At 40.5% G+C, this 12504-nt stretch overlaps 1 protein-coding gene across 1 annotated transcript in view; it reads left to right on the forward strand.

Annotated features, from left to right (window-relative positions):
* Positions 1-2011: 2011 nt before the first annotated feature.
* The window catches only part of RFC1 (replication factor C subunit 1), a 33724-nt gene continuing 23231 nt past the window's right edge, over positions 2012-12504 (forward strand). Inside the window, exons 1-4 of the mRNA XM_059844979.1 lie at positions 2012-2332; positions 7330-7458; positions 8405-8480; positions 9581-9697. Of these exons, the coding sequence (XP_059700962.1) occupies positions 2171-2332; positions 7330-7458; positions 8405-8480; positions 9581-9697 (484 nt within the window). The 5' untranslated portion in view covers positions 2012-2170. The remainder of the gene's footprint in view (positions 2333-7329; positions 7459-8404; positions 8481-9580; positions 9698-12504) is intronic.

The raw sequence follows: 12504 nt of genomic DNA on the forward strand, positions 1-12504 counted from the left end.
CACATTATTACTACAAAAAATGAGAATTTAACTTGAAATTTCACTTTAAAAGTTGGTTTAAATTCCAAAAGAGTATCAACATAGCAATATACAAAAATGTGGAAATAAACAAGATATTAACAAAAAGAAAACAGACTTTTAAAAAATTTTTCAACATAAGAAAATGTAATTTTCTCATTAAAAATCTCCTCTCTGAATAAGCCAGGCAAAGCCTTCAATAATAATATTGACAGTAGAGCTGGGCATATTACATAGGGGAAAAACCCTCAAGTTCAAGATTTAATATCTCATTTTTTAAAATGTATTTTGTAAAAAAACCTCCAACATAAAAAGCCAAATAGCCTGTGAGTTTCAGCAAGGTAGAAAACAATACTAATTTTGCAGAAATTATTTGTCATCGTTGTAAACAGAGTGGTGAAATCAAGTGTACTTTAGCTACTTTTTAAAATGTTGGGTAATAGGCCTTTAAAACACTACCCATGATCAATTATAGACTCAAGGCATTTTGCCTTGATTTTATCTTGCAAAACACATCATAATACATAGTAATGAGTATTCAGTTTTCTTTGGAGCAAGGTTTTTCCCACTTCCACCGGTTCCATAGGCACGTACACAGGAACAGAGGTATCCTGTGTCTCCCCACCACAGCCAGGAGTGAATGCCAGGCATCCCAGGGGTTCAGTCCCATGTCTCCATGAAGGATTATACTCTTGCCTTCCAAGAAACATGAAGATGTCACAAACCCACAGATACTCCCCTGCTGGATGTTACTCTAGGTAGCTTTATCATCTACAAACAGAGATAACCACCTGCAATAACTCTTTTAGCATTATTTGAACAGTTTGGCTCTCACAAACGTCAGCCATTTTAACTGATCTTTAGTTCTGGTATCAGGAATAGGCACAGCTTTCAAAGTTACATAACAAGAATTAAATATGTAAATACAAACTTATCACTGGAGATGTTTTTCGAAAGCAATATTGGTTTTGTTTGCATAGCCATTACGTTGAGTGCATATGGAATAACTTGCAAAACAGGCCAAAAAGCACAGCCTGTGGTGAGGGTCTGTATTTACTCACTCACTGTGCTCCTTATGCAGAAACCCAAATTCACAAGCTATGCTGATGCTGAAAACACACGGGCCCACCTAACCATGTGTATTCCTTGAAGAAGGGCAGCAGTTTCTGTATAAACAGGATCTTACCTAAAGCCCAATTTCAAGAATTAAACAGGAATGGTAATAGGTGTGATTAACAGATGTGTGGAATGAGACCATGCCACCAAGCAGACGGTGAGCACAGAGGGAGCACAAGTGACAGCATTAGCGACTGCAGAATGAGACAACCACCAGCTGAGCTTGTACTCTGGTTGGTTTTTTTCCTTTGGTGAAGGGTCTCCCAAATCACTGGCAGTATTTGTTATGTCACAAATGCAGTTTGTCTTCCCCATTCTTCTCAAAGTCCAACAATTATTAGCAATTCAGTAGGCTGACAGAAACTAAACATCAGACAATAGATGTTGAGAGTGGAGTCGTTTTTATTTGGCTTGAACAAATTTATCCCCTTCCAGCGTTTATCAAGTGTGTTCAGTGGAAGAAAATATAGAAGATTTAATTAGAAATTAATTACAAAATTAAGCAGTCAGTAGCAGAAACACAAAGTAAACTCCCTGGTTTCTCTTGGACTCCTAAATTCAGAGCTCTCCTCAGCCTCAGCGCGTGGGAGAAAATGCCATTAGAGGAAGCAGGCGCTCCGACAGCCAGAAACAGGGGACTGTCACACGTTTATGGCCAGTTTACGATCAGGAAATGCCCTTCAGAGCCGCGCTGGCCCGGGCTTGGCTGCCCGCCTGTTTTGGGTGCTGGATGTGCCTCAGTGCTCTATCAAGAGGCGGAAGCCATGGAGGCCTGGCACTGCTTTCTTGTCTGGTTTCACCCAGCAGTTCAGCCCGCGGGCTCGCCTGCTCAGCCGGACATGCCCGAGCACACGGGGCTCCATTTTGAGGAGCTGCTGCTGCTGTAGCGCTCCCGTTCCCGCCGGGGCCGCGGGAGCGGTTAAACCCCCGCCGCACGGAGGGGCCGCGCCGCCCGCGCACGAACGGGCACAGGGCCGAGAGGGACGAGCCGGGGAGCGGGCCGGAGGCAGCCGGGCTCCCGCGGGGGGCCTCGGCCATGGCCCCGGCTCGGGGCACGCCCCGGCCGCCCCGCAGCCCCGCCCGTCGCGGCCGTGACGGCAGCGCCGTGCGCCGGGCCGCGGGAGTTGGCGCGAAGGCGGGAGCATGGAGCCGGGAGCGTCCCGCTAGGCACAGGGACCGCGCCGCCACCGCTGCCATGGTGAGGGGCTCCCCGCCGGGCCGGGGGTGTGCGGGACGGGGGCGGGGGCCGGCTGCGGGCCCCGGCGCGGGCTGAGCGAGCCCCGCGGGCGGCCCCGGGCGCGCAGCCCCGCGCGGTGCCCGAGCGGCTGCGGCGGAGAGGCCGCCCCGCCGCGCTCCCGCCCCAGCGGCCGAGGCTTCCCACGCGTGCCAGGAACGCGAAGCCGTGCCCGAGGAAATGCCCTTGCCCCGAGGGGGATGTGGCTGAGCCTGTCCAGTTTCCCTTTCCACGGAAGTGGGTGGGGTGTAGGGCGCGGACCGTGGGCTCGTCCGGGGAAGGAATGCGGATGAGCAAGCCTGCTGTAAAGGCGGTGTGCCGGAGTGTTACCTCTTCCTTCAATTCCAGCAGGAGCACACGCGAGGCGTTTCTGATGACGAGCTGGAGGGTGCACAGTATATGCAGAAAAGCAATTCGATGGGGCAAAAAAAGAGCTTGAAAGTCTGGAAGTAAACAAGTGTTTATCGATAACGATGCAACTCTCAGTGGGACGTAAAGAGATTTTTAGCATAAACATATACGTGTTCCTCTGCTTTCCAAAGTGCTGCTCACCTATGCAGTCACCATAAGATGGTATCCCCTTTTCATTTCTGACTCCAATAAGTTTGCTTTTTTTCAGATGGAGTCTCTGTGCACATCTTTTACTGACTTAACTACAGATGTCATTTTGCAGGTTAAGTGCAACTCTAGTTTTGGACTCTCCAAATAGTTTAAGCTTGTTTATAGCTTACACTTGTTGTTCTGCAATGGTGGGCGGTACAATCTGAGTCTTGTACTGTACTGACAGAGGTTTGCCAGCACTAAGACTCCTGGCACTATTAAACTGTGATACTTTCATGGTTTGTTTTGGGCTGGCTGATGACTTCAAATTTATGTAAGAGATTTGCCTCTCCCATGTCCCTGCTATCACCTTTTTAGAAAATGGATCTTCTTGGAAGGCTTGCTTTCCTCTTTCCCACCTTCCGAGGACAAAGGCATTCTCCCTCTGTGTGATCTTCTGAATGTCACATATCTCGTAGTGTCTGGGCCTGTCCTAGAAGGGATGAAGACAACCATGGTTTTTGGGAGTATAAAAGTTGCCTCATCCCATTCCCTTTTCAGTGCTGAGGTGGCTGCTCAGCCATCTCTGCTGCAGCTGTGGAAATAGGGGCAGAAGCACAGTGATGTTAGTAATGGTGCCACCTGTTCTGCTTGTGCAGCGACAGCATGAGCATATTGCAAGTCAGTGTCACACCCTTGCAAACTTTCCTCCTGTAGTGCCAGGTGTAAGTACCCCCTGTTAACTTGATTCTGCAGCATATTCTCAGCTGTGCTGAACTGATGTGTGCAGAGTTACACAACAAACTGATTTGTATTGTAAGGGATTTACTTTTTTACCCAGATTAGTGGCCATGACCCACTTCCCAAGCAGCGAGCCATAGCAGTACACCTGAGGGAATGAATGCCCAGGAGTAGGGGTTTCTCCAGTTTCCCCTTCTGAGAGGGACACACATGGCTGGAGCTGGAGCATCACTTACATCTGTGATACTGCTTGTAAAACTGCTGCAGTTCCCACACTCGGTAACTGTTCATTAAGTGTAGTTACCCAAGCAGGTGTTACTGGTTTCACTGAAGTGATAGTATAAATCTGAGTTTAGTTGGTGCAGTTGTTCTGGAAGCACCAAGTGTCAGAGCTGATATTTGAGCAAAACTTGCACTGAAATAGGCAGACTGGAGAGAAATATGATTGTTTTGATTTAAGGCCCTCATTGAGACACACAGAGTACCTGAAGTAAGGTGCATTACTTTCTACTGCAGTCATTGAGCTAGGTTGCATTGTATTTTGAGGTGCAGACTGGATTATATGATGTTACTTTGGAAAATGTTCTGCTTTACTAAACACTAGTCTTGTAAAAACACTCCTGGAGTTTGCAGTCTCTGTCTTACCTAACAAATTGGTTTCAGTTTCTGTTTGTGTTACTCTCCCCAGTAAAAGAGACAGAAACAAATCTTCCAAGAGAGAACTTGCAGCCTGGCATTATTAATTACTGTGGTCTTCTGTTGCAGTATAAGATGAAGGATTTGAAGCAGTAGGCAGAACAGGCAAGGACTGGATGGCACAGCCATACAGCTCTAAGATAGCTGAGCAGCCTTTTAGGCCTTTCAGATGCTAGGCATAAATCACCCCCTAACTGAGTGAGAGTGATCAGACATTCTTAGTTACAGCTCCTAGCTAGGTGGGACCGCTCAAAGTTGTTCCTTGCTGGTGCTGTGCTGAAGCAGCCCTGGGGAGCCACACCAAAAGTGCCTCGCCTATGTTAATTTTAGCCTTTTGGGCAAGGGAACAGCCGTGCTGGTATCTCCAGGATACACAGGGCACATTGCTGTGGGTTTTGGGGGCATGTCCTGGAAGGAAACTTGACAGTTGCAGCCTTTCCTCATTGCAGCAAGCATAGGTAAAAGATGAACACATAGATTTTCCAGCTGGTGGTCCTGTATATGTATGGATGGCATAATATACCGATAGGAAGGTCAGTCAGAGTATGTTGAATAGATAAGCCCAGGAGGGAGGAAAGTGGTCCCATCTAGGATCTAAGTTGGTATGGTAGATACTTATGTGGCTTGATTTCTGCAATTAATTATGCAGTGAATTAATAATTTATCTGGCATGCCTTTATAAAAAACATGAAAAATCTGTTTCATGATTCTTGGGTAGAAGCTTCACTGAAGGGTAACTGTTGTTGCCTTGAGGCATACTCTTCTGCCAAACAATTCTCTATTCACTCTGTTATGTCAGCAAGGTTACCTTTTCCTCTGAGGAGCAGCATAGCTGAAGAAGATTGATGAATTTATAGCAGAATATTGAAGAAGGCTGTGCATAGATGTCGATCTTCCTTTGTAGCTTAGGGCTGTGTATTTAAGTTTGCATTTCATAAAACTTGTATAAACCTAAAGAGTTCTAATATTATTGTCTCTTCTAAAAACACTAAAAGGTTCTGCAAAGCTTCTGCCGAAATTATCTACACTTTAAAACTGATTCCAGAACCAGAATCCAATCTCAAGATCAAGTTAGAGGAAAAATAGTGATTAATAAATCTTGCTGAAAAGCCTTTGGAGAAGTGTACTGAAAAGCTAGAAATAAATTAAAGCAGACAGGTTGTTTTAAGCTGGGCTAGCCAATGTAATACATATTCCCTGCTACCACTTACAAGGTGTACAAGCTGATGACCCTAATTTTGGGATATATTCATGTTCCCTCTTGTAACAATTTCCAGGTAGCACAGAGGTTGGCAGAGCAAGGTAGATTTGTGGAGCACTTCACTTAGTTAACAGTTTTTAGTGAAAACAGTAGAATGAGTGAACTGTTGATCTAAAATTCTCAAATATTTTAAACTTTAAAGTAACAACTATTTAAAAAAAAGAGATAACTTTAAAGTCACTTTATTTTGCAGTGATGTATTAAGTATTTAAATTATTTTACTACATAAAAGATCTAATGATTCTTGTTTTTCTCTTGTTTATGTTACCTTAAGCCTAAAAGGAAGTCAGTAATAATGAGTATAATTGAGTAATTAAGTCCAAATATCTACTTGGAGACTTTTTAAATAGATGCTTTCTTCAGACCTATTAGCTATAGGTATTGGCTGTCAAAATTTCAGAGTTTATATAGTACTGCATTTGAATTATAGGAATATATGTAAAATAGTAGTGTTGAAAATCTATGCTTCAAGGCATGAATTCCATGGATAGAAAAGGTTGAAGTCACGTTGAGGAAGAATGATTTTTCAATCTACCATTTGTTGAATCCGTATTAATATATGCAGTTAAAACACAAAGAGCCTAAATTTTTACAGGAAACATTTCCAGTTCTAGAAAATTGTTTTAAGTGCACTGAACGAATGTATACATGTCTCATTTTTTGTTTAGGCTTTCAAATTACGTGTTTCATTGATTTTAAGCCCTGAATCCAAACTGACAGGAGTTGACTTCTGGTAAAAGAGCCTCAGAGACCCCTTATTATCAATCAGACTTGATGCCAGTTTCCTAAGAATGTGCTACTTTACTGTAATAGTAAGGAAGTGCCAGGTGAGCTCCATGATGGGGAATAGCTTCCCAGGTGTGTCCAGGGCTGTCCTGAGCCCCAGCCTTTACCTGCTGGCTGTGATTTAGGCCGCAGGAGGTGCTGGCTTTCTCTAAAATGGCTGCTAACCCTGGAGGTGGTGATACCAACCAGGTACCTCTTTCCTCAATTTCTTTTAATGAAACTGTATTGCTAGATTTTTGAAAGAGTAGTCAGGTGTGATTTTTGTGTGTACAATACTGATTTTTCTAAAATTTAAGCTCTAGCTGCTGATTTTAGACACTTAGAAAGCTTGTTATGGCTGTGTTGTGTTCAGGTACTAAAATAAAGTAACAAAATAGATTTTGGTGTTATTTTTCTTTATTTAAATTTTATAAGTTTCTTGCTGGCGAGTTTTTTAGTGAGGTGTGAGTTACTGTCTTAAAAATTTATGAGAAGGGGGAGAATGCAGTATGTGCCATTACTTCACTGTTTCAAGCTCCTGGTCCTTTCTTTCTACATGGGACACTACTTCCTAGCTGTGTTAATCATTTTAACTATATAAATAGTTTGGTTCAGGTTTGTGATAATTAATCAGAAAAAAAAATTGTAGTATACATCTGTCTTAAGCCATTGTATTTCATTGCTGCTGGAAGTTTGTCTTGCATTATGTATTGGTGAAGATGCCCAACTAAGCAAGAAATAATTTTTTTTCATGATTCAAAGATTGGATTCAGGTGGTGTGGGTGTCTCAGTAGTTACTTTTAACTATCTGGGCTTTGTTTGCTGAACTGTAAACAAAATTTCAAAATCAGTAAATGGAATGGAGCTGCTGAGAAGGTAACTTCAGTGCATTGTTATTTTATAGTGTGAAGAGCTGTCTGTATTTAAAAATCCATAAATCTCTTTTCCCTTTTACTAGGATATCCGGAAATTCTTTGGTGTTGTACCTCCTGGAAAGCGACAAGAATGTGAGACTCTGAAAAAGAATGAAAAAATTAGAAATGGTCAAGGACCCTCAAGTGGGAAGGAAAGGGAAAAGGAGACTAAGGTTAGTTTTGCTTTCCATATTTATGTAGAGCTTGGTTTTGCTGATGTTGGATTATTTGTGTATTTAGCATTTTTTAAAGGCATGGTTCTTCTCAGGTACTAAAATAACAGACTATATGTTAGTTGTTTTTATAGACATGGCGGGAAACTACCACTTAAAAATTAACTTCTAGCAGTACTTTGTAGGTGGTGAAGAAAATTGCTAATTTAAAAAATTTGGTTTGTAGGACAAAGGTAGGTAGAAGTTGTTATGGTTAAGTGCTTGTGTAAGAGCAGTCTGATGTATTTGAAGTTATTCTGCCTATTGGCCACAGTTCTCTAAGTAGGCTTGGTAATGTAATTTTTAGTCTAATGAACCCAAGGTTTGTGCCCAGTAGATGTAGACGTATCATAAATGTGTTATGCTTACAAATGAGGTGAAAGTCTGTCGTGTGGTGTCTGCTGACCTGTTTTTTTAACACCTGTGCAGGAAATGTGAACATTGTGTTTGTTGGGATCACTTCTCTAAACCTGCTGCAAAGACCAAATTCTTTAAAATGACAGATTAGAACTAGATGGGGATCGGGTTTCAGACTACTTTACATGTTAATCATCTGAGCTGTATAAAAAAGAAAGCAGTGGCTAAAGCTAGTTTAAAAATCACTTAAAGAGTGGAAAAATTTCTAATAGGATGGAATGTGTAACATGAAACACAACAGTTTAGTAGTGAGATGCTACTTAAATAAGTATTCTGACTATGTAATTTCAGTGTGAAAATTCTTCCTTCTTTTCTCCGTGCTGCGTCTTTCCCCCTCCCATGCATCAGTTAGCATGAGACCATTTGTAAATGTGAAATTGGAAAACAAATAATTTCTGTTAGAATTTGTTTGAAACTTATAAATTTGAATGTGTGACTAAGAGCTGAGAGCATGTGTTTAATGGTTGAACTAATGGACTGTTACACTTAGGTGAATAATTCACCCAGTGAAGATGATTCCAAACAGAAGCAGACAAAAAAGAAGAGAAGAATAATCTATGATTCAGGTAGTGTTCACAGTTGTTTCTGAATATTCCTTTGTGGTTTTTGCATTAGCATGCAAGGCTGATTAGGTAAATTGTACATCTGAAAGTTTGGTGGGTTGAGTTTTATAAACAATTCTTGTTCAACCGCGAGGAATAGTAGGAGAGCAAAATTAATGTATTGCTGCTACCTTTGAGGTACTGATACTGTTTGGAGATTTAGCAAGTTCTAACCCTTTAGTGGTAGGATAGAAAAAAAGAGTGCTCTAAGCTTTTCAAGATGGAAAACTTGTTGGGGTTTTTGGTGGTGTTGTCGATGGTGGTTTTGTTTGTTTTCTTTTGTGCAGGGTGCAATTGACTTCAGTATGCAAGTCAATTGACTATAACCACTCTGTTTTTTAGTTTTATAATTACAATATATTTGTGTTTATCATGGAAGGAGATAGACTCTGCAGGTTAGTCCTCTCTAACACTTGTTAGGTGTCTCTGCTTCTTCAGTTTCTCCTGTTTATTCATGTGGATGCTGGGATCCATAATCCACAGTAGTATAAATCTGTCATCTCCACAGCTTTTGGAATATGGAGAATGGTGAATTGCCACGCACATCACCAACCAGCGTTCTCCTGAAAACCCAGAGTACCACCTCTGTGGGGTTTTGGTTTTTTCTTGTTGTTAGTTATTGGAATAGGTTTCCATCTACTGGAACACCTCAGCATAAAAGTATTTTTTTTGTGGGTTTGATATTATTTGGTTTTTTTTTAATTTTTTGTTTTGTTTCATTTTGGATGTTTGTTTTCTTTGAAGTAAATTGCTGTGGTATTTTTGAAAGTTGCATTCAGTTTCAGAAAGGTTGCTGTACAGATAGAGCAGTTACTGAAATAAGTAACAAAGTATTTATTGTTATGTAAACAAAAAACACTGTCAACACTGAGTTCTGACCAGATTTTCATTTAGTCATTTCTAGGGTGGATGAGAAGGGAAGCTGTGCTCTGACCTTCCTACCATATGGTAGGAATATGGAGTCTTTCTCTCTCTCAGCTGAATATATGTGAACACATGTTGACTGTTATGTGATCTGTGTGTATGTGGAGGAAATCTACATTTATGTTGTGGTCAAAACACAGATTCAGAAGAGGAGGTGCAGTCAGTGAAACAATCCAAGAAGCCACCTGAGAAAAAAGCAGCTGCTTCAAAACCTGGTAAAGTTCTAAAGCGGGATCCTGTTTATATTTCAGACACAGGTAATGGAAGAAATAAATCATTATATGTGTAGTGGGGTGGGTTATGTTACAGTGGGATGGATTGTTTGATAGACTCAAATGTGACCATGAGACCTAGTATTGAGGAGGACAAATGACATTCTCCTCAAACATGCTAACGAAAAACACTTCAGAAGTTTAGCCTCAAGTACTGTAAAGTCAGGAGCAGGGTGAAGAGTGAGGTCATGGTGGATAGGGGCTTAGGTTGATTTAAATAGGCACATGATTTAATGAGGTAATGCTTCCTTGCTTAAGAGAATTCAGTAGATTTAGAGGAGGAAGTTAAGGAAGTACCTTTAATATAGTTAGCTGCTCACCAGCATGCTTTGAAATGACCGTTGGCTGCAGGGATTTTTATTTTACCTGGTGTATAACCTTCCATGGCTAATCTCTGCGTGATGTGTTGGTGAATAAAAAGTTCTTTTACCTCTCAACACAAACACTTATTTTGTCAGTTGCTGCAGTGGTTGCCTGAAGCTGTACCTTCTATCTTCTGCCTGCTGTATTTGTGTCTGGAGTAGAGTTCTTTACTAGCCACAGTACTTCCTGAAGAAACTGTGATTGAATTAACAGACTTGAATCCAGATCTGTTTTGATAAAACATGGTTTTTAAATAATAGAATTTCAGTAGGGCTTCTGTAATCTCTCTTTTAGTATATGAGAGATTATTAATATGAGTTTTATTATACTTATTTTGGAATAGTGGACACTGTCCTTAGGTATGGTAGTATTTTTTTGGTAAGTTTATTGCTGAACATAAACATTGCCTCCCTATAAAAATACCATGCATTTTTAAAACAAAAAGGGATTGTTTGCTGCAGTATTGCATTAGAAGTGTGGCTCAGCTGGTCTTTTCTATACCTTTCTTCCTTTGTGGGGTCCTTTATGTCTCTAAGCTAGATACATGGTGCTTGTTTTGCTTGTCCTTGGTAGTTGACCTGGCATACTGCTGTACCACATCAGGTATTCAAATGAGCTCAATTTTCCAAAGTAACATGAACGTTTTATTTGTTTTATTTATCCTTTTACTCAAAGCTTTGTTTCCTTTGACAGTTTTTCCCACAATTCTTTCCTAGTTAAAAGGATCTTTAAAAGTATTTATCCCAGAGCAGGTAACTGATCAAATTCCTGGGGAATAAACAGCATATATTTAGGTTTATTATGCAATTCCAAGTGGTGTAATCAGATTTTTCTGCATAGGGACACCATGGGAACACTAGTCAAGGTTATTAGTGAAATCTCTGAAAACCATGGGCTCAAGGTTGCTCTTATCAAAAGAGTCTTAAGTACACACAGGTTTGATTTAACAGTGTATTCTAAAACAATGCCTTTATAACCTTGAGACATAATGCTTGAATTTTGTTTACTTATTATTTCTATAAATTGTTTCTTCAGCTCGATGGAACTGCCAAGCTGAGTGTATTGAAGTGGTATTGATACAGCAGTTGGCTTGAGATGTGTGTTTTACAGGAATAGGAATATAGACATATAGATAGAAAAGGTCGTAACAAAATTTGTAGACATTTGTTCTTTTTTTTACTGTTATGGAACTGAAAACTTAAATCAAAAATGTGCTGCTTGGACTCACTCAAAAGTCAGAATCTCATTCTCAAGGGCTCTGTCCATGGCAGTGTTTGAAAGAGCCTTTTGGCATCAAGAAGGCAGTAGAAGTTTGGTAGTTAATTGCCTCAACCTGTTTTTCATTTTAATTCGAAACTTTCCTCCTCTTGTTGCTGGAATTTCTTTTCAGCTGATCTATATAGTTGTGTGGTATCCAGCTTTCTCCAGAAGTGTCTGGGGAAATGAACCTTTTGGTTTGTATAAAAATAGACTGATCTGGATAATTGCAATGCCTTGTTTCTTATTGGCTTGTGAACAAGTTAATTTTTTAAAAGGCTAAAGAGCAAAGCAAGAATAGTTGCTCTTTGTTTTTATTGATCAATTTAATCTAAATAAATATTTAGTTTAACAATGACCAAAGATAAAACTTCAGTTATTCTGCACATTAACAAGGGGGGGAAAAGAGCCAAAAAAAAGAGCCTTTTTTTGTTGGTAGTACAGTCTTAGGGAATTGGGAAAAATCCAACTGTTCATTGTACTTGTTAAAATAATACTTGCACTGTTTAATGAAGTATGGAACCTTGAGCTTTGTAGATGACCTTTTAGTGTGGTTTGTTGAACCTCATCTGGTTTCATCATAGATGGTTATTCAGCAAGAATTTTGACCTTGCTCGCAGTGAATACTTACCTTTCATATACATTGTGTAGAGGTAATCATGTATGTGTAGCAATTGCTTTGAGTGCTTGAATATTTTTAAAAATAGAAAAGCCTTATAGTAGTGGCAGGCAGAATTATTTATAAAGGTAGAAAAACTGACATGGTAGGAACTGAGGAGGTCTGCAGGTTACTGGAAAATGGTTCCTTTAGAGCTTAGAAGACAGGACAAAAAGAATAGCTTGTGAAGGTCCTTGATAATACGGAGTCTTTTAATGTAGAGAATACTGGGGATAGGGAAACAAAGAACAAAACAAACCCAAACAACCTCAGATAAAAAATTAAGTGCTCATACTGGTGGGCAAAAATACTCCCTGCATCCAAGCACAGGTTCACATGAGCAGCAGGTTGTCAGTGAATAAGCATGTCTTTCACTGAAATATTTCATGGGGAAATAAAATGTTGTCACTGGCACTTCCTGGGCAATACTTACTTCTGGAAAATGCTATACTTGAGTGAATATGTGAGGAGGAGATAAATAGTACTCTGTGTACCAACTTTCCTCTAAAGTGTT

The sequence above is a fragment of the Haemorhous mexicanus genome, chromosome 4 (assembly GCF_027477595.1).
Source record: "Haemorhous mexicanus isolate bHaeMex1 chromosome 4, bHaeMex1.pri, whole genome shotgun sequence".
NCBI classification, from domain to species: Eukaryota; Metazoa; Chordata; class Aves; order Passeriformes; family Fringillidae; genus Haemorhous; species Haemorhous mexicanus.